Raw genomic sequence first — 23,960 nt, forward strand, 5'->3', positions numbered from 1 at the left:
AAATTATTTTAAATTGATTATGCATAATGCCGTTGAAGGTGTTTGGGTTTACAGCATTTATACTGCCTGGCCATAAAAGGTCACCATTTCGGGAAAAGATTTCAATCCTTCAATACATTATCAAAACCTTGAAGGAGAGTGCTGAACCGTCAACACTGTGAAAGAAATGTGGTCCAAAAAAAATAGTGCCGATCACGTAAACACTTGAAGCTGCACCATAAACAAATGGCCAGTATAACTCCCTATAGAACTAAGAAAACCACTTATTAGTAAAAGTGTAGACTTAAAGCAATGGAAAAAGGTCATGTGATCTGATGAGTCCAGATTAAGCCTATTTCAGAGCGGGTGTGCGTCAGGGAAAGAAGGGTACAAGCCTCTGGAGACAGTGTTATGATCTGGGGTTGATTCAGTTCCTCAGGTCTAGACTCAGAAGTCAGCTGACCACCTGAATGTACTGAATGACCAGGTTATATTGTGAATGAGTGGTTCTGTGAGCATCATTTTCACACACTGTGTGTGTAATGAAAGCTGGTGTGTGACTAATTTTTTGGCCAGGCAGTGTATACTCAATTTTATTTTTCTTTTATTGTCCACGCACTGATCTGCACTTCTGGTTGAATAGGGTACAATTGATTTTATAAGCAAACACGACAACATTAAGCTCAGAATTCAAAAGCATTTTATTAGAACAATACAGCAGATACAAAGGTTCTACTGCAGATACTCGGAATTTTGTGTGCTTTAACGAGAAATAGTATGGATCTCTCACACTTTAATAAATTAATATTAAAAAGAATACTAACCAAAAATAAAAGAAAAAGAAATCAATCATAGAAAATGAATTAAACATATTATGCAGTGAATCAAGGCCTTGTGTTGGTGGTGAATTCGGGGCGTGCGGCAGTCGACAGTTTGCACTGATAACACTCAGTCTTTTACAGATGGATGAGTGCGCAGTCTACAGGGTTCTCCTGTACTTAAGTTCTGAGACACTGACGCTGATCCCCGAGTCGACTCTTTTCAACACAACCTGATGTGTAAGGCAGCGGTTTCTTTTTTATTATTATTATTAAAAGGGACGGTGGCTGTGCCTCCGTTACGGCCCTCGATCTTGTAAAGAAAGAAAGAAAGAAAGAAAAAAAAGGTCATATGGAGGCAGGGTTTGCTTCACGTTAACGTGAGCAGTCCGGCCCATACCGTAGCAATACTCTTAGATAGATGAAACACAGTGTGATGCCTTCATGGATCTATAACACGTGATCCATAAGCCCTCTGGAAAAGGCGAGCAAAAAAGCTTAAACCAAAATTAAAGCTTTTTCCTGCATTATTATATGCAAAAAGAAAAAAAGGATCGATCCTGGCTGGACACATACTGCAGAAATGAAAATGAAGCAAAAATAAGCAGCAAATCATAACAAGAAAAGAAAACGTGTGTAAACGCGCATCTCAGCATCTTTGCATCTCTGCATGCCGGGATCTTCTTCAGCATTCCACTAAAACGGATCAAAAAGTGTGATCCGGGGTGCAGCAATTCCTTGTGTGAAAACAGAGCCTGAAAACGATACCTTAAGGCCAGCTCTTGGACCTGGCACCTGTTAAGATTTTATGGCTTTGCCAGAAAAACTCTCTCGATGGCTTCTTCTGGACTTCTGCTGACTCAGCGCTCCATAGAATACACACTCTGGAGGAAAACACCTGCCTGTGCACTTTTTTTTTTATGTGAAGCAGCAAATATTGCTTCGTTCAGCTCTGTCTGAAATCATATTTCTCTCTGGTCCTTTAGTCATGGTTCTCATTTTCACCCTTTTTCTCGTTTTTGGTTCAGAAGTGCACAGTTAATTCGCTGAATCCAAGATCCTAAATCGATGCACGAATTTTGCATCTTTTCATTCTTTTCCTCTCCGTTCGATTAACAATACTATTACATTATTGTTATTAATATTATTAAACATTTGTAAAAATCTATAACCCCAGTTTAGAAATCTTATTTACATTAACAATAACAACATGTATAACAGTTAAAACCATTTGTACCTTCAAAGGCAAAATTTCACAACAATCCTTTTTTTCTTTTTTAACCCCTCAAACCCAGTTAATATGCAAACAGCACAAAGTCAAAGGTTGACAGATCTCAAAAGCAACTCTGTAAATCAGTCTATCCGAATCGGTCCACCCTGGAGCTCCACTGAATCGCATCAGGATTGTTTTTATTCAAGAGGGCAGGAGAGAGAGAGAGAGAGAGAGAGAGAGAGAGAGAGAAAGAGAGAGAGAGAGAGAAAAAAAAGGGAACAGGGGGGGGAAAAAAACAAACGAGGAAAAAAAAAAACTCTTGTTCAGCCCTCGGTAGTGGAGCGAGACAGATTGAGAGAGGTGGAGGCATTACTGGTGGTGGTGGTTATAATAAAAGGAGAGCTCAGTCTCCCACTGGTGGTGTGGCCGCGGTCTCACAGCGTGTCGTCGGTACAGCCGCCTCCCACCGTGTAGCGGAGCTCCTGCAGGTTGGACACGCCGTGGAAGTGCACGAACGCTCCCGCCACCACTAAGATGTGGAACAGCTGGTGCGAGTGGAACTGAGGGGTACAAAGAAAAAACAAGCAGGAATCAGTGACACAGGACAGTATTCTATGAGGAAAAATATTTTACTCTAATCACTAATCATTACAATCGTTTGCTCAATTTATTTATTTTTTATCATTTTGTGTAAACATTTTCTCTGAGAGTCTTTAAAACGCTTTGACTCACCCAAATGTCACATTTGCCGGGGAAGAATCTTTCAGGGATGCGCGCGGCGTAAAGGCAGGCTCCGGTGATGTACAGTGTGGCCATGAGAAACAGCCAGCCCATCTGACCAATTGTGGTGGCCCTGAGGAAGCCCTCGGAGATTACAAAGTGTAACGTGGGGACGACGCCGCTCAGGCCCAGGCCCACGAACACTCCTGTAACAACACAGCACATAGAAATTAGTGGTTTTATTTCCATGAACTCTTTGACTCTTCACTGTGGTTCGGCTTGACCTGAAACAAACATCACAGTTAAATGTGTAGAAAACAGATTTAAAAAAATAAATAAATGTAGCAAAATTATTTACACCCCTAAATATAAACTTTAAATATTTTTAAAAACTGCTCCGGTATGGAGGAGTGCAAAAGAATGAAGCACTTTTCAAACTTTTCATATCTTATTTTCCTCCATATTCTGTATTTTTCTCCTTTTTGACCTGAACGCGTATGCAAATAAAACTTGTATTTACATTTAGGCATTTGGGAGTGCATTTGAGTGCATCCTGTGTTGTGAGATAAAAAGCGCAGTCAAACATTTAAGACAAGGTGCCGATAGTTCTGTGGTTGACTGTATATCATGTCATGTGACTGCTCACCTGCTCTTACTCCTCGGTACTGCGGAGTGGCGAAGAAGTCACACTGGGAGACGGTGATGGCGGCGAGGCCCAGGACACACACCACGATCAGGTAAACGACGCAGGGCTGAGGCGAGCAGTAGAACGAGTAGTACAGCCACGGCACAAAGCTACCCATGATCAGGAACGCGATACCCGAGTAATCCAACCTACAGCAAGACACAACAAGATACAGGAACTCAGTACAGTTTCAATACAGGTACTGTCCTGTACTATACAGGGTTTTACAGTAAATACCATTCGACCACAGAAGAGCTAGCATCATTTTATTCACTTTCTAATCGTCATTACTGTTGCACTTTACAATATTTATTTATTTTTTGACCTATTTCACAATAATAAACTTGAACAATTTATTATTTTAATTCTGACAAAAATCAAAAGGTCCGCAGCATTGCATTCGTCAAGCAGGAGGCACCGAGATTACTCAAGTGAGGTGTAAGAAGGGGCGGGGCTTCTATCCGGCCAGTTAAGTTCAAAAACCTTATACGACTGCCAGTTCTGAGGGAAAAGCTAAACTTTATAACTTCTTAAGTTTTACACAACATGCGTAAAAACGGGCAGGTCTGCACAACAATCTTGTGTGTAATATAAACATGTGCACTAGATGGCAGAGTTTCCTTAAACATTCCTTACAGTAACCATGTGCTGAAAGTAAAAGTAATTTAGTGGTTATTTTTTTTAAATATATATACAGTATATATATATATATATATATATATATACAAAATTGTATAATATATAATTGGTGTAGTAACATTAAGGCAGATCTTTGTTTTGTTTCTGTTAACTCCACATTTCTTCACAACTCTGCTGTAAGACTTTTCCTCATCAAGACCTTACTTAGTTCATTTCACCCATTATGTGTTCGAACTGTGGGATCAATAACAGTACGAATCACCGAGCAGCACCGCATACAATCGATACGACCGAGTTCAGGGAAATGGAACAGCACGCTCAACGAGGTCTCATTGATTACAGCTGCTTTTTGTTTTGTAGCCTCAGTAGTGCAGGATTTGTGTGTGTGTGTGTGTGTGTGTGTGTGTGTGTGTGTGTGTGTGTGTGTGTATGTGTTAGTGCTTGTCCCACAAATTCACTTACTTTGAGAACATCCGAGAGACGCCCTCCGAGTGGCAGTACACTGTGTGGAAGAGCCAGGAGAACGACAGGCAGAGGATGGCTCCTAAGAAAAACGCGCCAATCACGATCTTCTCCTGAAACGGTGCCACGAACGACATGTTGGGTCTGAACATGTACACGATCCCCAGACACAGGAAGAACAGACAACCTGCCCACACACACAGACACGCAGAGACACACAGAGAAAGGAAAGAAAACATTAGATGAATGTACATTAACACAAACATGTTGAAGGTTTTTTTTTTTTTTTTAATCTAAATTTACCTAAATATCAGCAATAAAGTGACATAAAAGTAAAAAGCTACTTAACAAAAAAAAAAATTATGCAGTATAAAGAAAAGTAACCATTTTTTTGTGAGATCACACAAAACACAGAATGACTTACACATTTCTTACACAATTCAAGGGAGTTTTTCCTTGCCACTGTCGCCCTCGGCTTGCTCACCAGGGACTATCTGACCATTTTGATTCATACACATTCAAATTCCATACAAACTTAAATAATTCTTTTGATTGTGTAAAGCTGCTTGGGGACAATGCCAATTGTTAAAAGCGCTATACAAATAAATTTAAATTGAAAAGTCTCATCTTTATCCTTTAGATTTTTATCATATCAATCATAACGCAAAAAAATAAGCTGGCTAAACTTTTTTTCAATATTTATTATGATTATCACTTAATTATACATATATGTGGTTTGGACTGAAGATGAGATGTAATAATGAATAAATATTGGGCAAAACAATAAAACAATTATAATAATAATAAAAGTCCAACCTTTGTGCTCCAAGTTTCTAACTGATCATAGATAAAACTATTACGAATTAGCAATGATGCAGGAGCTGAAATTTATTAACCTCACACAGAGGTTTGCTCACTTTACAAAAGCTTAAATAAAAACGCTTTACTTTACAAAATAATAAATAAAAACAGAACAGTCCTATTCTTTCACTGACTCTCACCCATCTCACCATTAGTGTTTCTCTTGTTATGTCTCTCCTCCTATGTTCCCCAGTGCTCAGTAGAATCCTGCTTCACAATTACTTAAATTGAAATTGCATTTATTTTGTCCACTAGATGGCAGAACTGTATTGTGTCCCACTAATTTCTCAGTTGCCTTAATCCAATAGCTTATGTTCGTAGAAGTTGAAAGGAGCCTGGTAGGAACTGGATAATATTTGAGATAGTAAATGCAGAAAAAAACGAACTTAAGCATCTGGTTTTTACATCTTGACAAAATCACTTATTCCCAGACATATAAACTTGCAGTACAGTTTAACAGTCTGTGCATGTAACGCTAACAATTCTCAGACACCATGGCTCTGTCCCAAAACACACACAGACTCTGTTCAGCTGATTCCTGATGATTAGAGCAGGTTGTAGATGTGCAACGCAACATCAGAGAGCATGTGTGTGTGTGTGTGTGTGTGCGCGTGTATACGCATTTCCTCACCGAGAAGGTGTGTCCAGATGTTGCCCGTCTCTGTGTGGATTCTGAAGATGCTCTTGAAACACGCTCTGAAGGACGGCATGGGTGGCCTGTGTCCGTGCACGAGATAGTCGTTATCCTTCAGCCAATCGGGCAGCACGTCGTGGGGGATGACTCGCCACCGGCCCTCCCACACCTTCACCAGACAGACAGATAAGCACAACAAAACATAAACAACAAGAAATAAACACTGGCCATCGGGAAGGAATGGAGGCAGGAATACTGGAACAAGTGTAGAACAAAGAAAGAATGTACAGAACAAAATAGATAAACAAAGAAAAGTACAGGAAGTGTAAAAAAGGAGGAAGGTGAATAAAAACAAAAAGAAGGAAAGTGAAGAAAATTATAAGAGGAACAAATACTAGAAGAAAAACAAAGAAGGAAAGTAGCGTGCGTGTCTGTCTGTGTGTGTGGACAGAAGTGTGTCTCTGTGTGTGTGGTTGTGTGTGTGCATTGACTATCCTAAGAAAAACGTTTCCAGTCCAGTTAATTCTGTGCTGAGACGAGACTCGTTCTTTACTGATCAGTGAGAACAGAGAGAGAGAGAGCGAGGCTTCACCCAGAGAGATTAATGCACTAATTAAAGGCCTGCGGTGAGCAACTTCTAACTGGGAACCTCGAGCTCATTGAGAACATGACGGCACGCAGAAGGAGACGAGATCAGACCGAGCACAAAGGCTCTTCCTCAAAGAGTCACTTTTTAACCCGGCAGCCGCTCTTCCTGTATGGGAGGGGAAGTTAGGAGGCAAAAAAGAGGGCAAAGGGAGGGCTGGAAGTTAACACCATGTGAACCGGAGGGCTTTAAACCGACAGAGAGTAGAAGAAGTTTGTCTTTCCCCTGCTGCACTCACACGTCTATTGATAGACAAGCGAGTCTCCTGAAGACAGTAGACGGGTAATGAGTACTGGCAAGCGCTCCACACTGATAGTCTCAGTTCCTCAGAGAGAGAGAGAGAGAGAGAGAGAGAGAGAGACGGAGGAGCGCATGAATGCAGATGCAGCTGTTTGGCGGAGACTGAGCGTTCTCAGGGAGCATCTGTACCGATGAGTGCGGTCATGTGACTTTCCTACCACTGTGCATACACATTTGGTGGTAGTGGAAGATTTTTAATTTTTTTTTCCTTCCAGAGACGTTTGTTTGTTGAGGTGTTTATTTTAACCACTTCATGTCTTGGGGTTCTCATTGGGCTAGATAACAAATTTATCCAGTGTGTGTATGTTTACGTTTGTGTGTGTGTGTGTGAGTTGTGAGTGACTGACCTTATGGACAAACTCCTCCACCTTCTCCATAGCGTGGTGTGCCTGAAGCAGTGGCGTCATCCCCATAAAGCCTTCGTCTGAGCTTGTAGTCGTCTCCTCCTCCTCCTCCTCCTCCTCCTCTGCCTCCGTCCTGTCGTCTCCTTCATGGTGCTCCGTTCTTTTAATGTCTGTGATCTAAAAACAGGAAAAAAACAAATGCCATCAGAGCAAAGTCAGGACACACAATCCTCACCACACAGGGTGTGTTTACATTTACAAAACAATCTCGTCTCGTCGCTCCAAACAGGAAAATCATAGTTTGGTTATGATGTAATTAGATTTTCGGTGCATTTGAGTAATCTTAAAAGCAGCAAATACCCCAGGCTTAGTCACGGAGGCAGTGATCACGTTTCTTTACACTATAATACACGTGACGTATTCACGTAGAGAGCGGTAAAAAAGGAAAAAGAAAAACCTTGATCCTAATTTGAGTCTCCTTTTGAAGTGTTTTGCACTGACGATTTTAAAAGGATTTTAATTGAGATAAAAATGCTACACATAACCATAAAAATATTTAATAAAAAGTGATAAATTTAATAGATTTAATATGTGATGGCGTTCAAATACTAAAGACTAGGCGTGAATAAACATAAAAACTCGGCACTAATATCATCGATCAACCTTTTGTCCAGAAATCATGTAGTCTTAAAGCACTCGCACTGCTACCTCGCAGTTGTTTATCTCTCCTCCACACGGCGCGTCATTATAATAACAATTATGAGTGCGGGACGGACACGATGCCGCGCAGACGGGCCGATACATCACAACGTGTAAAAAAGCAGCTCCCTTTTCTCGCTCTCGTCTTTTTATCTTTTGTGAATAAATAGAAAGTAGGCTGCCTTACTGCAGATCTGGGCCAAAGGAAGAAGTACACAGTTAGTGGAAAGTGAACCTAAACTGACCTGCTAAAAACTAACTCTAAACTAAAGAGAGAGAGAGAGAGAATAAGTGAGAGAGACAGAGAGAGAATGAGTGAGAGAAATGACACAGTACTCACGTAATAGAGAGCACTCACTTTATCTCTGACTGCAGAACTAAATGTGTACACTTTTTTATTTTATTTACATTATTAATCTATTTTACATTTTTTCTTTTAACTATTTTTTTTTTATTACTTAATTTGATCTATTTCTATTCCTCTTATTGTCTACTGACTTATTTCTGAGCTTTGACAACACTAATGTGCATATTTGTTAGGCCGAGAAAGCAGCTTTGAGTCATGAATAGCTGAATTGAGAGACAAGACAGAGGAGAGACAGAACTGCATAAAAAAGAGAAGAGAAGATGGAGAGAACCAGAAAGAAAAAAAGATGGAAAGAGAGAGAGTTAGCAAAAAAGAGAAAGAGACATAAAAAGATCAAAATAAAAGTGACAGACAAAATAAAGAGAGACATAGAGATACATAAGGTGTGCAAAAAGACGATACTGAACTGGAAGAGAGAGTGATTTAAAGCAAAGACAATGACAGACTGAGACAGAAATGAACAGAGAGGAGAAGCAGAAAAAAGAGAGACTCAGATACTCAGACACAGACCAAAAGAAAGAGAAGGAGTGAGAGACAGAAAGCAAAAGAGAGAGACAACAAACTGAGAGAAGACAGAAAAGCAGACAAAGAAATAGTAAGACAGGTAGGAAAAAAAAACAAAGAAGGGGAGAAAGAGAGAGAGGAGTGTGAAAGTAGGTGTTGAGTAGGACGAGTTAATGAGGAGCTCTTAATCAGATCAGGTTTGGCCTCGGGGCTGTACAGCCTCTCACTAATCAGTGTTGACGTGGACAAGCACAGACCTTATTCTTTACTGATGCACACTTCCGTTAGGTGTCATCCACACACACACACGCACACGCACACTGATATTCCCTAGACAGCTCCTCTACAGTATAACCCACAGTGTTTACTATAAGTGTAGTGTACGTATAAGTGTACGTCACACTATACCACAACACACAACGATTTAATAAATAACTTTGTGACTGCAACAATTCCTCTTACGTCGGGTCACATCCCAACACACACACTCTTTCAGCAGTGTGTCACTGTTTTCCTCAGTGTGTGTAGCAGTGTGTGTTTCAGTCTCTGTACCTCGCAGCTCTACTGACCTTGAAGGTGTCCTGTGCTGAAAGCACTCAGTATTCCAGTCCTGCCCCAGACACACACACACACACACACACTGTCTGAGCGACTGAGCAATCTCAGAGTCCACACACAGGACTAGAGAAATGACAAGGCATTAACGGTGCTCTGCTCTAACCGCTCTCCTGAAAGCGAGATCACGTGGAGTCCTTACGGGAACACTGCGCCACGGTCCCGCATAATTTCACGTCATCTAATTATATCCGTGACAAACCAACGCACGCCTACAAACAACAAAGTGTTTCGACGCTCCGCTTAATGCTTTCAAATGGAGCGTTTAATGCTCGAACGCTTGGGTCCATGAATAGATCCTCTTGGAGCGAGGCTAAGAGCGTTCTATGAATAGTGTTGCATGCGACTGGCATCACAAACTTGTGAGTGGACGATTTGTTTGAGCGGTTAGCCTGCCTTTCTAATTTCTTCTATTTTCATTTACACTTTGTCTTTTAGTGAACTAATGTAAAAATAACACCAATTTGTAAACGACTTTCATAAATGGGAAGTAGAACTTTGTGAAATTACGATCAGAGAACGTGGCCCAGCGTTCCCATCAGTAGCATGGTGGAGGGAGTGTGGGGTGTCGGGATGGTTTGCTGCGTCCGTTTGACACTTTGCTAAGTGACAGAAATCCAAGCACACTTGCAAAAACAACAACCCAAAGTGCACCTCTTAATGTACGGTTTTGGACTATTTTTATTTTTTTTTGGCCACACTTATTTCTGTCATTTCAACCTAAAAATAAGGTCCACTTAAAAATAAGGTTTTTCTTTCTAACATACAATAATGTTTTTTATTTTTTAATTACCAAGGGTCATACTGTACGTTCACCACCTATCAAGTCTGTATGAATGAGTATAGAAAAGTTATCGAATTGATTAAAAACAAATTGAGTTTGTTAAGCAAATTAAAACAATAATAAAAAACAAAACAGAAAAACATGAGCATGAATGTGAGCATAAATGTCCTAAAACTGCAGCTAACTCGTTGATAATCGAGTTAAACTAACGACTAGAGTGTGTCATGATGCCATAACCGTCTGCGTTCTGGAGTTCAAAGACACAACAGTACAGAAACTCCCAGTAGGTTTTCCCTCTATAGTGAGATTTCTGTGAATGAACTAATTAAGCGAGTCTGCTTAAGGAACGTCTATAAACCTCAACCCTTGGCTGGCTTTTCCTTAAGCATCTCTTCTGACTACAGCATCGACTAAACACTAACTCTGGGGAAGAAATCAGGAACGTGGAAACGATTCAATAAAAAAAAAAAAAAATCCACTTCTCAGAACAGTTTTCACATACATGACAATAAGAGCTTTTCCTAAGCAATGTAATTTCTTTTTTTTCTTGTTTTCCAACAACAGCATGTCTTTAAGTGTTATTTCTAATTAAAAAGATTTCTGTTAATATAAAAATGACAAGTCTTTTATTTATTTATTTATTTTTTCACTTTTTGTCCATTTACAGTTAGTTACAGGTAATGTTGCAGAATGTCCAGGAATAAAGTTTCAAGAAGAGACTAAATGTGCAAAATTGTGTCCTTGTACAAACTGTTACAGTAGAAGTTACATTAAGGGTACTAATATAATAAAGTTATGAAAATCTCACACTCCGACATGAGTGAAAGCTAAGGAACAGAGTGTAGACTGCGCTTCAGACATGCATTCGTTTCTGTTTATCTGACAGCACCTGAATGTGTCCGCGTCATGTCTGATTGAGCACCGTGGTAACTTTTCTGTAGGAAAACTCTGGTCTCTCATACGTTACACATCTATTGATGGACTGCAGAATCTTGAATGACAAATACCAGATGTGCATCATGAGGCTCTCTGTCACAGCCCTAAATGTCCAAACGAAGCCATGAGCAATGTCAACGTAAAAAAAATGTCTATTTTTACGGATGTCTAAATTACAGAAAGCTGTAGGTTTAACAGACTGATGAAGCAGCGATGTGTATCCCATGCCTAACACGGGCCTTAATAACTATACAGTACATGCACGGTGCAAACAGACACTAGGTATATTGTCAAGGTTACCCGGATCATGGTTCTCCTCTCTGGTTGCTTGTCAGTAAATGGATCTGGCCAGACTCCTTAAAAAGACAGACCAGATCTATAATGCATGACTAACCCATTTCCCATGCCTGCCAGCAAAATACACCACCGTGTGTGTGTGTGTGTGTGTGTGTGTGTCTGTGCATGTTTGTAGGTCTTTCTACAGTCTGCTCCAGTGCCTGAAAATCTGTGTGCGGTCATTTTTGAAACCACATGAAATTATAGGAGGACGGTAACACTGGTGGTGAAGAGCAGCTCTGAAGCATGTACTGTTTCTCTTCATCTGTGTTGTGGTCCCCTTATGGGTGTGTGTGTGTGTGTGCAAGCAGCTGTAGCTTTTAGAGACTCTGTATGCCTTAGAGGGGCACCAGATGGACGTCTTTTTGACCGTGTTAAGCAGACCAATAACAAGGAGGCCACTGTGAGGGTTTCAAGGGGAACCAGATAATGAAAGACTAGGACCATGGAAAAAAAAGAAAAAAAAAAAGAAAATCAGATATCTATTTATATAGATCACCCACGAGTAAGTGTGTGTGTGTGTGTGTGTGTGTGTGTGTGTGTGTGTGTGTGTGTGTGTGTGTGTGTGTGGTGAAGATCATTCAAGACTACACTTCTCATAAGAGTTGAGCAGTATGATAACTGTTTTTTGTGTAGTTTTAAACTCTATATGCATGACAATAGATCAATTATTATTGTTGTATTATTTATAATAATACAAATAATAATAATAATAATAATAATGACTATTTAAGCGTTCCATGCTAACCCCATGACAAAAACATTACAATTTTATTAGCATTTCTACACGATATACCAGGAATCCAATAGTGCTGTTTTTTTTATTGTCTCGTTGTCTAATAATTTTCATTCTAAAAGATAAAAAAAGGAGAATTTATGACCAAGATAAAAAGAAACCCGGACTAATAAAATCTGTTTACATTTTAAAAGTATAAATTTGTAATATTTTTTTTTCTTTCTTAGGATTGCATCGTATTATTTAACGTTAGTTATGCTCACCCATACCAAAAAAAAAAAAAAAAGGCAATGGTGTCCCGAAACACATTTATCCTTGATCGTATATTAGCTGCACAAGAATCCACATGCATATCTATATGTGGAGCTTTCACCCTTTCTCCGTCACCTAACACTGACTCATGTACTCTCTAATCAGATATAAGGATATGAATGTTGTTGTTACACACACAGGCCCGTAAGCGCTTCATTACTGTTCGCAAAACAAACCTGACTCGATCGTGACCACTGTCCGTAAGTTATCCCCTGAGCATGTTGACCGTGTGGAGACGAAAAACAGCGAGTTTAAATAACACAACAGTGCAGCTGTGAACACAACTCAGGACTAGACACGCACACGCACACACACACACACACACAGGCTGGGAACCTTAATGAAATACAAATAAAACACCATTACTAATGCCAAGTTTTGTAAAAAATTTTCTGAGATTGTAGTAAAAACATTTTTATAACGTATAATTATTAACTGTTGCTCATTTCTTATCCTTCTAGTTTTGCTTTTCAACCAAATGTTTTTGTGACATACGACATCATTTTGTGTATTTACAGCTGCAACCTATGTGAGATTGTACGCAGGGCGCTCTTGTCCTGTGGTGCATCCTAGATATTGCAGACTGGCCGCTGAGGGCGATGTGGTCAGACATATGAGACAGGAACCTGAGCCAATCTAGGAGGGGGGAACCATGGTGCACCTTGAAATCATGGGTTTACGGGTTACCATAAATGAGACATGACTGAACCCAAAAGGTGAAGATCTAAAAAGGTTTGTTATTTTTGGAGTGAATGATAACCTTGTGTTGTAGTTGTGAAGAGCTTAGTCAAACTAAATAACTAAATAATAAATTTTACTATGAAAAACAATTAAACTGTTATTTTGAGGGGGAACAAATAGGAAACAATTCCTGACACTTTTTCTGTTTCTTTCCTCTCCATTTCATTTCCTCTTTGTAGTTTTCATAATCTGCATGCCTCTTTGTTTGTTGTGACACTCAGCACTGGACGTTACTGTTTAATTTACATGTGAACTATTTGAAGCATCATCATCACGGTTTGACAGGAACCCTATCAGATATATCTACTTCCTCCTCATGTTAAAGCTGACCTTTGCATGAAGTTGCCCTCTTTCAATTCACAAACTTAATTCCAATTTCAGTCTAAATCTTCACAGAATACCACAGAAGAAGAAAAAAAAAAAACACTTCCGACTCAGTGAAATGCGCCATCAGATTACAGGCAAACACAAAAAAATAATTCAGGTGATGCCATAATAAAAGTACAACATGATTATGGATCAAGGCATCAGTTCTTTATGACAATGTAAATATAAATACAGCCTGAAGTCTAAAACGATCCTAGACACCTCGGCTCTTTATAAACTGTGAATTGATTTATTTGACATGATGAATATCCCCCTCCGTGAGCAGACTGAACTGAGAGGGCTGAATAACGGCACTGCTTTAGATTCAAGTGCACTCACGGCTTACATTTAGACAGAGTGTCTGCTACAAATGCGGGCTTGACTGATGGTACGACTCTATGCTCATGGTGGCAGCAAACCAACTACTCATTGTCTATGGAAAAACATGCACGCAGACAAACAAAAGAAACTCATAACGGGTATCCTGTCGTCCACAGTGTCTCGTTCACTCTGCACTAGTGTTTGTGGAACGCTCAGAATCTAACATGTCTTATGTTTCTACGTTCTCTACTTCCTGATCCATAGTGACCTGTAAAGTCCATTACTGAACCTCTGTAAATCACGTGGCCTTTAAAACAGGAATCATTTCGCCCTGACATGCAGCGTGCTGTCCCACTCCACCGACCCGATTTCACAGTGCAGCTGAAATGACACTAAATTAGGTTTTGTTCGGCATGAAGTAGCAAATCAATAGATGTGCACATAAACAAAAATCGAAGTGGACAATTTGGGTGTTTTCTGGCTTCGAAAGCATGACTCAGCTTATAATAATCGGGCCACCTGGTCGGCAGAGAAGCTTCCAGAGCGGCCAAACTGCACGGCCAGCATCTTAAAGCTTTGTTAGCTTTGTTCATTTACTCTTTGTGTTTGCTGAATAGACAAAGGAACCCATATGGTGCGACATTTGCTACTGGAGAGTGAAAATTAAAGAATGCAGCAAAAAAAAAAAATTATAAAAAAAAATTTCACAGGAATGCTCAGACACCGATTCCTGTGCCAGCACCACGGCTCAAGCGCTCATTCTCATATTCGAGAAAAACACTTGTTATCATGTGATGCTGTGTGATGTCATCCTGATGTAACCTGCGACACTAGTGATCATATCACGTGAGAATTTATTCATCTAGAACGTTATTCATCTAGAATGTCTAGAACGGATTATCTATCTGATTTTTGAAATTCTATGACGCGTAGCGATCTAATGTAATTGCACTGTTTAAACACCAGATGGCCCAACCTCCACTAAAGCATAAATGTGATGATATGATCGCTCTCATGCGTGGAGAGCCTGCACTATTAACAGGAATGATCTGCACTTGGGAACTGACCCATGGCCTTGACTTGCTTTATGGGGTAAATGTTTAATCTACCATGTTGTAACTTTTAAAAAATGAGCACTTCGGTAGCTTTAAAAGCGGGAACAGATCACGCTCCTGTAATCTACAGTGCCCAGGAAAGTGTTCAGCTTAGTGTGGAGCTCTGAAATGTATCATAACCGAAGTGTATCATTAGACACCTATTAATAATTCAAATGTGTAAACACCTACAGTATTGTCCTTTAGTATAAGCCACCATAAGTGTAATAAGTATAAGGTGCTGTAAATGTCAAACACAAATGCACAGAAAAAACAACTAAATGTCTGATAATCTCTAATGCTAATAAAATGCTAATGATTTCCATTGCATCATGTCTGTACAAGCCTCGGCAGGAGGTCGCTGGTTTCCTCGTCGTCACGCAACATTAGGAGTCTTGGTGTTTGTGCGAGATTATCTGATGGACAGAAGGTCATATCATAAACGGGTCTGGAGGGCGGATTGAAATCAGACTTATTACTGATCATCTGCTTCATCTATAAGCTACTTAAACTGAAGGTTAGGACATAACACTTACTAAGCAACTGAAATCTGAATGAAACTAATAGTAAAAAAATAATAATAATAGGGTGCTTTCTTTCATAGCATACTCTAGGAGTGATAAACAGAACCCCACCTCGCTGTAAGCAGTGATATATTTAAAGTCACATCGTAAAGCCGTCTCCATTCCAAGCAAACTGGTGCATTGGCGATGTGATAACTGCTGAAGCATTCTCACTATGTACACTACATGTGCAAGTAAAGCCTCTTTAAAAGGTTAACAGGTTCTTCTATTTAAAAAAAAAAACAAAACCGGATTAAAACTAAACAAAAGAAAGTGATGTTTATGCAAAAGCGATACTCATGATCATACCAGACAGATTTCTTTAAAAGCTTAAAATGTTTACGTGTACTTAACTGGCTTAAAGTAAAGACTCAAATGTTCAATAATTTACTAAAAGCATTTATGCTGGAACCTTGATGTCTGAGCAATTCAATCAAAGTGTCCCTGAGGGGTCTGGGGAACTCTTCACCCGTGGCACTAAAGTGTAAACAGGGTCCCTTTGCTGAGTGAGCTCATACTCCAGCACGCGCATGCATACAGGGAAACGACCACAGGGACTCCTCCAAGTGCATTCGTGGAAAGGCAGAGGTCAGATATAGCCCTGTCCTTTGCTGTTCCTGGACATCTGATGCCATTTTGTTCCTGGCCCTCAGAAAGGAATGCCACCTTGCTGAGAAGCTCGGAGGGTAAGGACGCTCGGTATACGCCTGTGTCCAGGAACAATCTGTACTCTAACAACCAGTTTAACCCTAACGTTATTTAACGTTATATTTAACAAACCGAAATGTATAATGTTCACATGTTTATAGCGGCATGACAGAAAACTGAAAGGAGCACTATTGCCTCGACAAATCTATGAGCCTAGACAAAACTAATTTATTTGTTGCGATAGAAAGACAAAGGACGTTCAGGTCAAACCGGGACTTGTGATTTTGAATTATATTTACAGAAAACATTCATTCAATTATAGTATGCTGATGAGAGTCTTCACTGCAGTAAAACATATGAAATGTGCAAACATTTAAAAGAAGGCTGTGAATGACCAGCCCACTGAAGTAGCTCATGAGAACATTCAGCGAGTGAAACGCCTGATCCATGAAAATTGACAGATAACTTGTCATCAACTTGCGGAAGTGGAAAACTGTCTACCTTGATGGTGGTGTCCAAGCACTAGTGAAACACTGGGATGAGTGCATTAGTGTAGCAGGGGATTAAATAGAGAAATAAAGGGGGGTTTTTACTTTCAGAACTGCATTCTCTTATTCTGCACAATCATTGTCCTGGTTTGACTTGAACGTCCCTTGTAGGAACCTATAAAAAACTAACTGTAAATGAGAAAGCAAGCACTACATGTCAGAATAAATACAGCAGACAGATCAAAATCAAGACGTAAGCAGCACTGTCGCATTTAGATTTTTTTAATAGATAAAGATTTAATTAATTGTTGATGCCATATTTAGGACTGAAATTCTGGCAAAAATGTGAAAGATGAAATGATTCAACTTACTTCAGAGAAGAATACAAATACTGTGACGGTGGTAACAGAATGTGATCTTTACATCAAATTTATGCTTTCAATTTCAATATTTCTCATATAAAACTCATGTCCTGTACAAATCAAGGCTTTTCAGAAGGATGACATCTACGGCCTCATTTCTTCTTTATTTTTTGAAAAGCGACCAAGGTATATGTTATGAGACATCTTAGGAGTTAACATAACTACAAGGCAGCATGAGAGTGAGGATCTGATGCACTGCTGCTTGTTGAAGACTGCACTGATGGCATTTGGCAGACACGTTTATCCAGAATCACCTGACATTTATCTCATTTATACAGCTGAGCAGTTAAAGGTCTTGCTCAAGGGCTGGGCTGTGGAAGTGCTGGGATTTGAACTCATGACCTGACCTCATTGATCAGGAGAGCAACCGCTGCCCTGTATTAACCACAGTAAAGTGTACCTGTGTGTGTGATTATCAGTTAGTACCATACTCAGTCTTTTAGGAACAAAAACACTTTCTCAGGAACAAAGACCTTGCCCTTATATCGACTGTACCACAGCACCAGACAAAAACATTCAGGGTTTTAAAACAGCACAGTAAATAGTATCAATAATACTACTATGACTAATAATAATGATAATAATATTAATAATGATGATAATATTTTAAGAATTAGACCTTTTATTTCTTAACATTCAATTCAACATGTCCTACGATATTGTCTAAGAACACTGATCCATAACGGTGTCCACCCACTCGATAATCCTTTACTGCTGTCCCTCACAGGAAAGAAGGTTTGAAAGTCGATTGTAAATCAGCAAGCATGTCGAGAACCATCAGCGGTTTGCTCGCGATCGTTCGACGTAAATGAAATGAACTGCAGCGCCGCAGAGATTTACGCACCTCTTAATTCAGTTGTGTGCTAATAACTGTGTAATAAAGCACAGTTGTCGGGCTACTTGTCATGCCGTGCGCATTCCCCACAGATCCCCGGAGGTGTTCCACACTGTACACAGCAGACTGTAAAGTTGTGTACAAATCAGAACATAAAAACTCACTGCAGGTTTAACAAGGCCTCTGACAGGGGGCAGAAACCTGAGGCCAGATATGAACGAGTACGAGCTGTATCTGTCTCGAGCAGCATCCAGATTTCAACATCATTTATACTACCGTGTTTTTATTGAGGGTGAAAGATAACAGCGTATTGTCTGCAGCTTGGTGCCACTGTATCAAAGGTTATATACAGGCCCAGGACAATTATGTTTCCCCACAAGGAACTCGATGTGGTTAAAGCACACTCTCGTTGATTCAACTCATCACTGTTAGCTTTAATTATCTCTGTCTCTCACACCGTTTCTGCATCCATATCCTGCTCTCTCTTGCTCCTCCTCCCCCCACTCTCTCCCCCTTTCTCTCCCCTTAGCTCTCTCTCTCTTTCCTAGTCCCTCTCTCTCTTCCCCACTCTCTCTCTCCCCCCACTCTCTGGCGCTCTGTCTCTGTTTCTCTCTCTCCCCCATGTCAGTCTCTCTCTCAGTTTCTCTGTCTCCCCTGTCGCTCTCTCCGCCAGTCTGTCACTCTCTCTCCCGATTTCTCTCTTTCTTCCATCTCCCTCTTTCTCTCTCTGTCACTCTAGAGACACTAATAACACTAGACACTAAGCAAGTCCCTCATCCTTACTTTAGCAAGCTCTCAGTTTATCATTTTCTCTATCCCTCCTTATACCCTTCTCCATCTCTGCCTCCCTCTCTCTCGCTCACAGACACATACATGCTCTCTTATTAAAATATCTACCATTAGTGTTTTACACAGATCTCCAAACCTATATTCCATCAGATACACCTCCGTATTTGTGTCCTAACACCACTTTAATTCGTCACGCTGACAGTGCACTCTTTCTCTCTGAAGTGGTCATGTTACCCTCCTGTCCCACCACCTTAGACCAACACATTTAAAAGCACAGATCTGCTCTCGTCCCACTGCTCCGCTCTTCATTCTGTGGAACATCTACATTCACTCCTTTCCCTTTCCATTACACCGTTCCTCAAAAACAAGACACGCTCCATGCTGTCATGAAGAAGGTTACTGTGCAATCAGGAAGTAACCTTTGTACAGAGTAACTTTTGTGTGGTCAAATTCTAGGCAAGTGACACACACACACAAACACGGAGAACGGCTCACGCGGCGCACAACCACAAACATTTTAATAAAAGCGTTCACTCTGTACACTTTAAGAACTTAATTGCGCACACACCCAAAAAACTAATCTAGACTGTACAATCAAACAGTAGGACAAAAAAATCTTCCCTGATACACTGAAGGTTTCTTTAAAAAAAACACCCTCTTAAAGTAACAGAAAAAGGAGCAAGCACACAAAAATCCCAATCACATTTTCCCTAGCATAAAAACACATGATTGGCTCACATCCGCTCTTTGTTCAGAAGTGAAAAATGTTTTAGCTGTTACTGTCCTGTCAGCCTTGCTTGCCTAGTGACCTACATTAATTCATTAGTCATGACCTACATGAAATGCAATATGCTTAATCTCATATGCAGGTTAAGTGTACAACAAACACGCACGATGTAATCCGACTGACCGACCATCAAACCAGAATGGAAAAAGATGAAAGCCGATGAGAGAAATAAGAGAAAGAGCAGCACATCCACTGAGGTGACTGCAATAATAATAATAATAATAATAAGAATAATATTGGGGAAGAAGACTAAGGTTAAAACTTTTCACATGCATACCCAGGTGAAACCCTTTGCTATAAACATCTACAGACGCAGCACAAACAGAATCTACACGGCTCACGTGATCATGCGCATGAGGGCTAAAGAACAGGGCTGCGATTGCTTGTTTGCCTCTGACAGAGCAGAGCGTCTTTAAAGTCAATTCAAGGCTTGTGCATATGGAGAGGCTTTTATGCAGAGCACGTCTCGACAGCTAATGATAAGTCTGTGGCTAAAACAAATCACCTGGCCACTTCAGCGGGACGAGAGAACCACAGGCCTGCATGTAAATAAGAAAGCATGGAGTGGCAACAAAAAGGAAAAAAATCCATAAGTCTGATGTTGTTTACTCTTGAAATGACGACATGTGTATGTTTACTGGGACTAGGACAAGAGCAGCACATTACAACTAACATCACGAGTAATAACTAATCAGAAATTAGAATTAGTTACTATTCCATGAAAATTCATTAGAACATCTGGAGCCTCTTATTACAATGACAAAACTTAAAACGTATAATTAACCTGCAGCCTATAATTCAAAGCATACTATACTGCTTTATCTGCAAAAAAAGGATTAAGAAGCTGCCACGCCTGATTCCAACGGTTTAATCAGCTAATCTTGACTTTTACCTGACTCTTAAGTATGGTTCCTGAGTGAATAAAATAAAAACATACCGGTAGACACACCTGCCTTAGTGTAGATAGGACTAGAGTTGTACTCGCTTTCACTCATTCCTGTACAGGTCCTGTACAGGTCTGCTTAAACTAAACTGTCTGAGCTTATTCTGAATAAACAATTACACTGCTTCATAGTGCCAGCTGGAGGATGCTTTGCCTAGACTGATGTCACAGACTACATGCTGAACTTAACTGACTAGATTTAAAAAGTGCATCAGGTACGAGTAGTTTTTATTTTTATTTATTTTTTTTTTTTTTGCATTAGGTTGGATTAGGTTACAAAGCTTTAAGTAGGTGGATTTGATATTTGAATGATTATTTGTTTTTACTCCTTCAACCTGCCCAGCTAAATTAAACATTACACAAGAACAAGATTTAAACAAAAATAAGCAATCTGGATCAGAAGTCAGGTTTCTAAACAATTTAACAAGGAAAGTAATAAATAAAAAAATGACCACTGCACCTTTAACCAACTAATGTTGATTTATCTAAAGCATAAATAATATAAACTCTTAAAGGAGTGAAGTGATGTTTTGTTTACTGTTGACGGTGCGACTGATCTCAGGGTTGAACACATCTTTCCAACTTTCCTAGAAGAAATTTGCAATTCCAAGTTTTCATATTCAGAGTGACGAGCTTTAGTCATAAACACCGCATAACATTAGCTATTTGATACACACAACCTTGCAGTTAAAACTAAAAATACTTCTTCTACAGTAAATTACATAATTTACAATTAACATACATTTTAGGAACAAAACGCCTATAAACAACTCAATTGAGACTTTTAGTGAAGTGATTCAGTCTGCTGATTTTTTTTTTTTTTTTGTGGCCCCTTCTCCACTGAACTTTGGGTTCATTTTTATGCATGTTTGAAAGAAGGACCTTGTTCCACATCTCAATAGATCTAACTGTCCCTGTTCCAGATCAAAAAAGATCTTTCCATCATTAATTCAATGAGTCCTAACACTCACTGTACAGTTAGGAGGATTTACTGCATAAGTTCCGGCTGCTTGGCAATAAATTTACAGCAGATAACGAGACATGGAAGAAAATGTACTTTACTTTTCTTGTGAACAAACATCAGGCTCTTGGTATAACGATTCCTGGAAGAGCAGGAACACCAGCACTCTGAGAAGAGATCACAGGACAAACTTTCTTACGCAAACTCAGATGTTTTGCCGAATACCGAGAACTCACTGTGACAAAGCCGTTTAGTTTGTGTACATGCACAGGCCCAGCCTGCTTCACAGCATGCTTTATAAACCTGGAGGGACAGGTTTGGCAGTTTGTTAAACTAAATTTCCCCAGCTCTGACAGTGTGAAATGTCCTGCTGGGTGCGTGCCATGAACGCGTCAAAATGTTCAGAGAAGTCCTAAACCATACAGTCATCATTCTGAAGAACAAGGACATTTTATAACTCCGGTTAGAGAAGGATCTTAGTGATGTAAAGCAACGTCAGGAGCTTTATCTGCATCTAAAGTGGAGGTGTGGCCTAAACCAGAAGGGATTTCCCCTGGAAAACTCTATAAAACAGTGCTTTGTTAAAACCTAGAAGTCAACATGTTGTTGCTCAAAATTTGAGCTCAAACACCATTTAACCACCACCGTGGCCATGCAGATAAACAGGACCGCAACACCTTCATGTCAGTGTCAGATGAATGAGGTCTTTGTCCTGCGAGGTATATGCTCTTGCTTTCATCACATGAACATTAAGCCTTCCACTCACATGAATTTGGTTTCGTCTTTACGAAATACGCCTTGTAAACCGTTTTGCCAAGAAAAACATACAAACGAAACAGAGAAGCATACATGTAGCGTAGCTCCTATTTGTAGCTGTTTAGAACCAATTACCCATTTAAATCTGGCTCAGAGTTGGGAGAGACAGTATATCACACCAAAATACATTTCTATGATAAACAATATGCATCAGATTTGTTTTGCTAGCAAACTGGAGTGAATTTAATAAGCATACAAGTCTGCACAAACTACTTAACAACATTTCCCCAAATACAATCATTAATGCTTTAAAAACAGTATGAACCCTTAACAACAAAATGCATCATAATTTTTAAAGGAACCACATCTGCTTGCAAACCTTTCTTACATCATTTACATTATTTAACACTCCTGGTCATCATGGCGTCTCGGAGCTAGCCGTACAATCTGCTTTCCATGTGGACCGCTATATAGCTTGCACACAAAGAAGGAAATAAGAGAAGAGAAATGGGTTTGCGGTGCAGGTGAACAGAGAAAGCCAAACAGTACGACACCTGTAGCGTGACCATCAGACGCGCAAATGCAAACAAGCCCACGACCAGCACGTGTTACTGAACACCGCGGCCTGTTTAAACTTTCATCGCCCTGCTCGGGTTGCTGAGGATCTATCACTAACCCTAAGAGAGTCAGTAGGGCGTCTGCTTCTTCTACTGTACTGAGATAGTGTTACACCTGGCCCAGTCTGACCACACACACCCGTACCACATAGTGGGCTCTGGAGAAAAATATGGATGGAAAGAAAAAAAGAAAAAAAACACCTTGTGGTGGTGTTTGTAGTTGCTATGATGACATGGAATGATTGCTGGTTAGGCTGGTGATTACTGAGCTGCACAGACATCCAAACCACATGTGAAGAATGATAACATGATATGAGGTCCGGTCTGGTATAGGTAAAAATATTCATGATGTTATGGTGTGCTTTGGCCAGAGATGTAGTAATAAGGTATTCCTTTTATCACACAACAGAAATTATGAATTATAAATGAACAGACTCAAGTTACACCTTTCATCCCTTTAAGGTCACACTTCCTGTCATGAAATGTCCAAAGAACAAGCTATATCCTGAATGATGTGACAAAAAATATAATATTAAATATTTATGTGCACATTAATGATATATATTAGAAAGGTTTACATGATATTGTAATACTACGATATCCATATTACATCATTATATCCCTTAGCACTGCCTGTTACAACACCTACCTAAAAGATAAATTTTTTACAAAATGTCTATTTGTTCGGATTAATGATTAACTGCCTAATAAAAAAACATACTGACAACTCTATTGTGAAACTGGTTAAAGCAGATGATGTCGTGTGGTTGTGTGATGCTGTCCCTCACCTCGCTCTGTGTGCAGTCTGACTCCGAGCTGCCCGGGCTCATGGTGTCCTGGCTGTCTGAGATAGAGTCGTTTGTGCTACTGCTGGTGCTGGTGCTGTTGCACACTCGGTGCCTCAGGACGAATGCCGGGCATTCGCCCTCCTCCCTCGACTGCGCTCCGTCCAGCTTGTCTCCTGAAGTTTTCACGCTTTCTCGTACACCAGGATGATTTTTGTCCAGACTGTCTTGTGCACCACGGGGGGCCGGAGAAC

The 23,960-nt window shown here is 40.0% G+C and overlaps 1 protein-coding gene across 2 annotated transcripts in view; it reads right to left on the reverse strand.

Moving 5' to 3' along the window:
- Positions 1-662: 662 nt before the first annotated feature.
- adipor2 (adiponectin receptor 2) overlaps positions 663-23,960 on the reverse strand; it is a 33,212-nt gene continuing 9,914 nt past the window's right edge. The window contains exons 2-9 of one of the 2 annotated variants that reach the window (XM_053508701.1): positions 23,710-23,960; positions 7,437-7,478; positions 7,305-7,392; positions 6,009-6,180; positions 4,517-4,703; positions 3,377-3,564; positions 2,743-2,936; positions 663-2,570 (exon numbers count right to left, since the gene is read on the reverse strand). In XM_053508701.1, the coding sequence (XP_053364676.1) occupies positions 2,445-2,570; positions 2,743-2,936; positions 3,377-3,564; positions 4,517-4,703; positions 6,009-6,180; positions 7,305-7,392; positions 7,437-7,450 (969 nt within the window). In that variant the 5' untranslated portion in view covers positions 7,451-7,478; positions 23,710-23,960 and the 3' untranslated portion in view covers positions 663-2,444. Of the gene's footprint in view, positions 2,571-2,742; positions 2,937-3,376; positions 3,565-4,516; positions 4,704-6,008; positions 6,181-7,304; positions 7,479-23,709 lie in introns of both variants that reach the window. The other variant, XM_053508700.1, reaches the window with a different exon arrangement.

The sequence above is a fragment of the Clarias gariepinus genome, chromosome 12, assembly GCF_024256425.1.
Source record: "Clarias gariepinus isolate MV-2021 ecotype Netherlands chromosome 12, CGAR_prim_01v2, whole genome shotgun sequence".
Lineage (NCBI taxonomy): Eukaryota > Metazoa > Chordata > Actinopteri > Siluriformes > Clariidae > Clarias > Clarias gariepinus.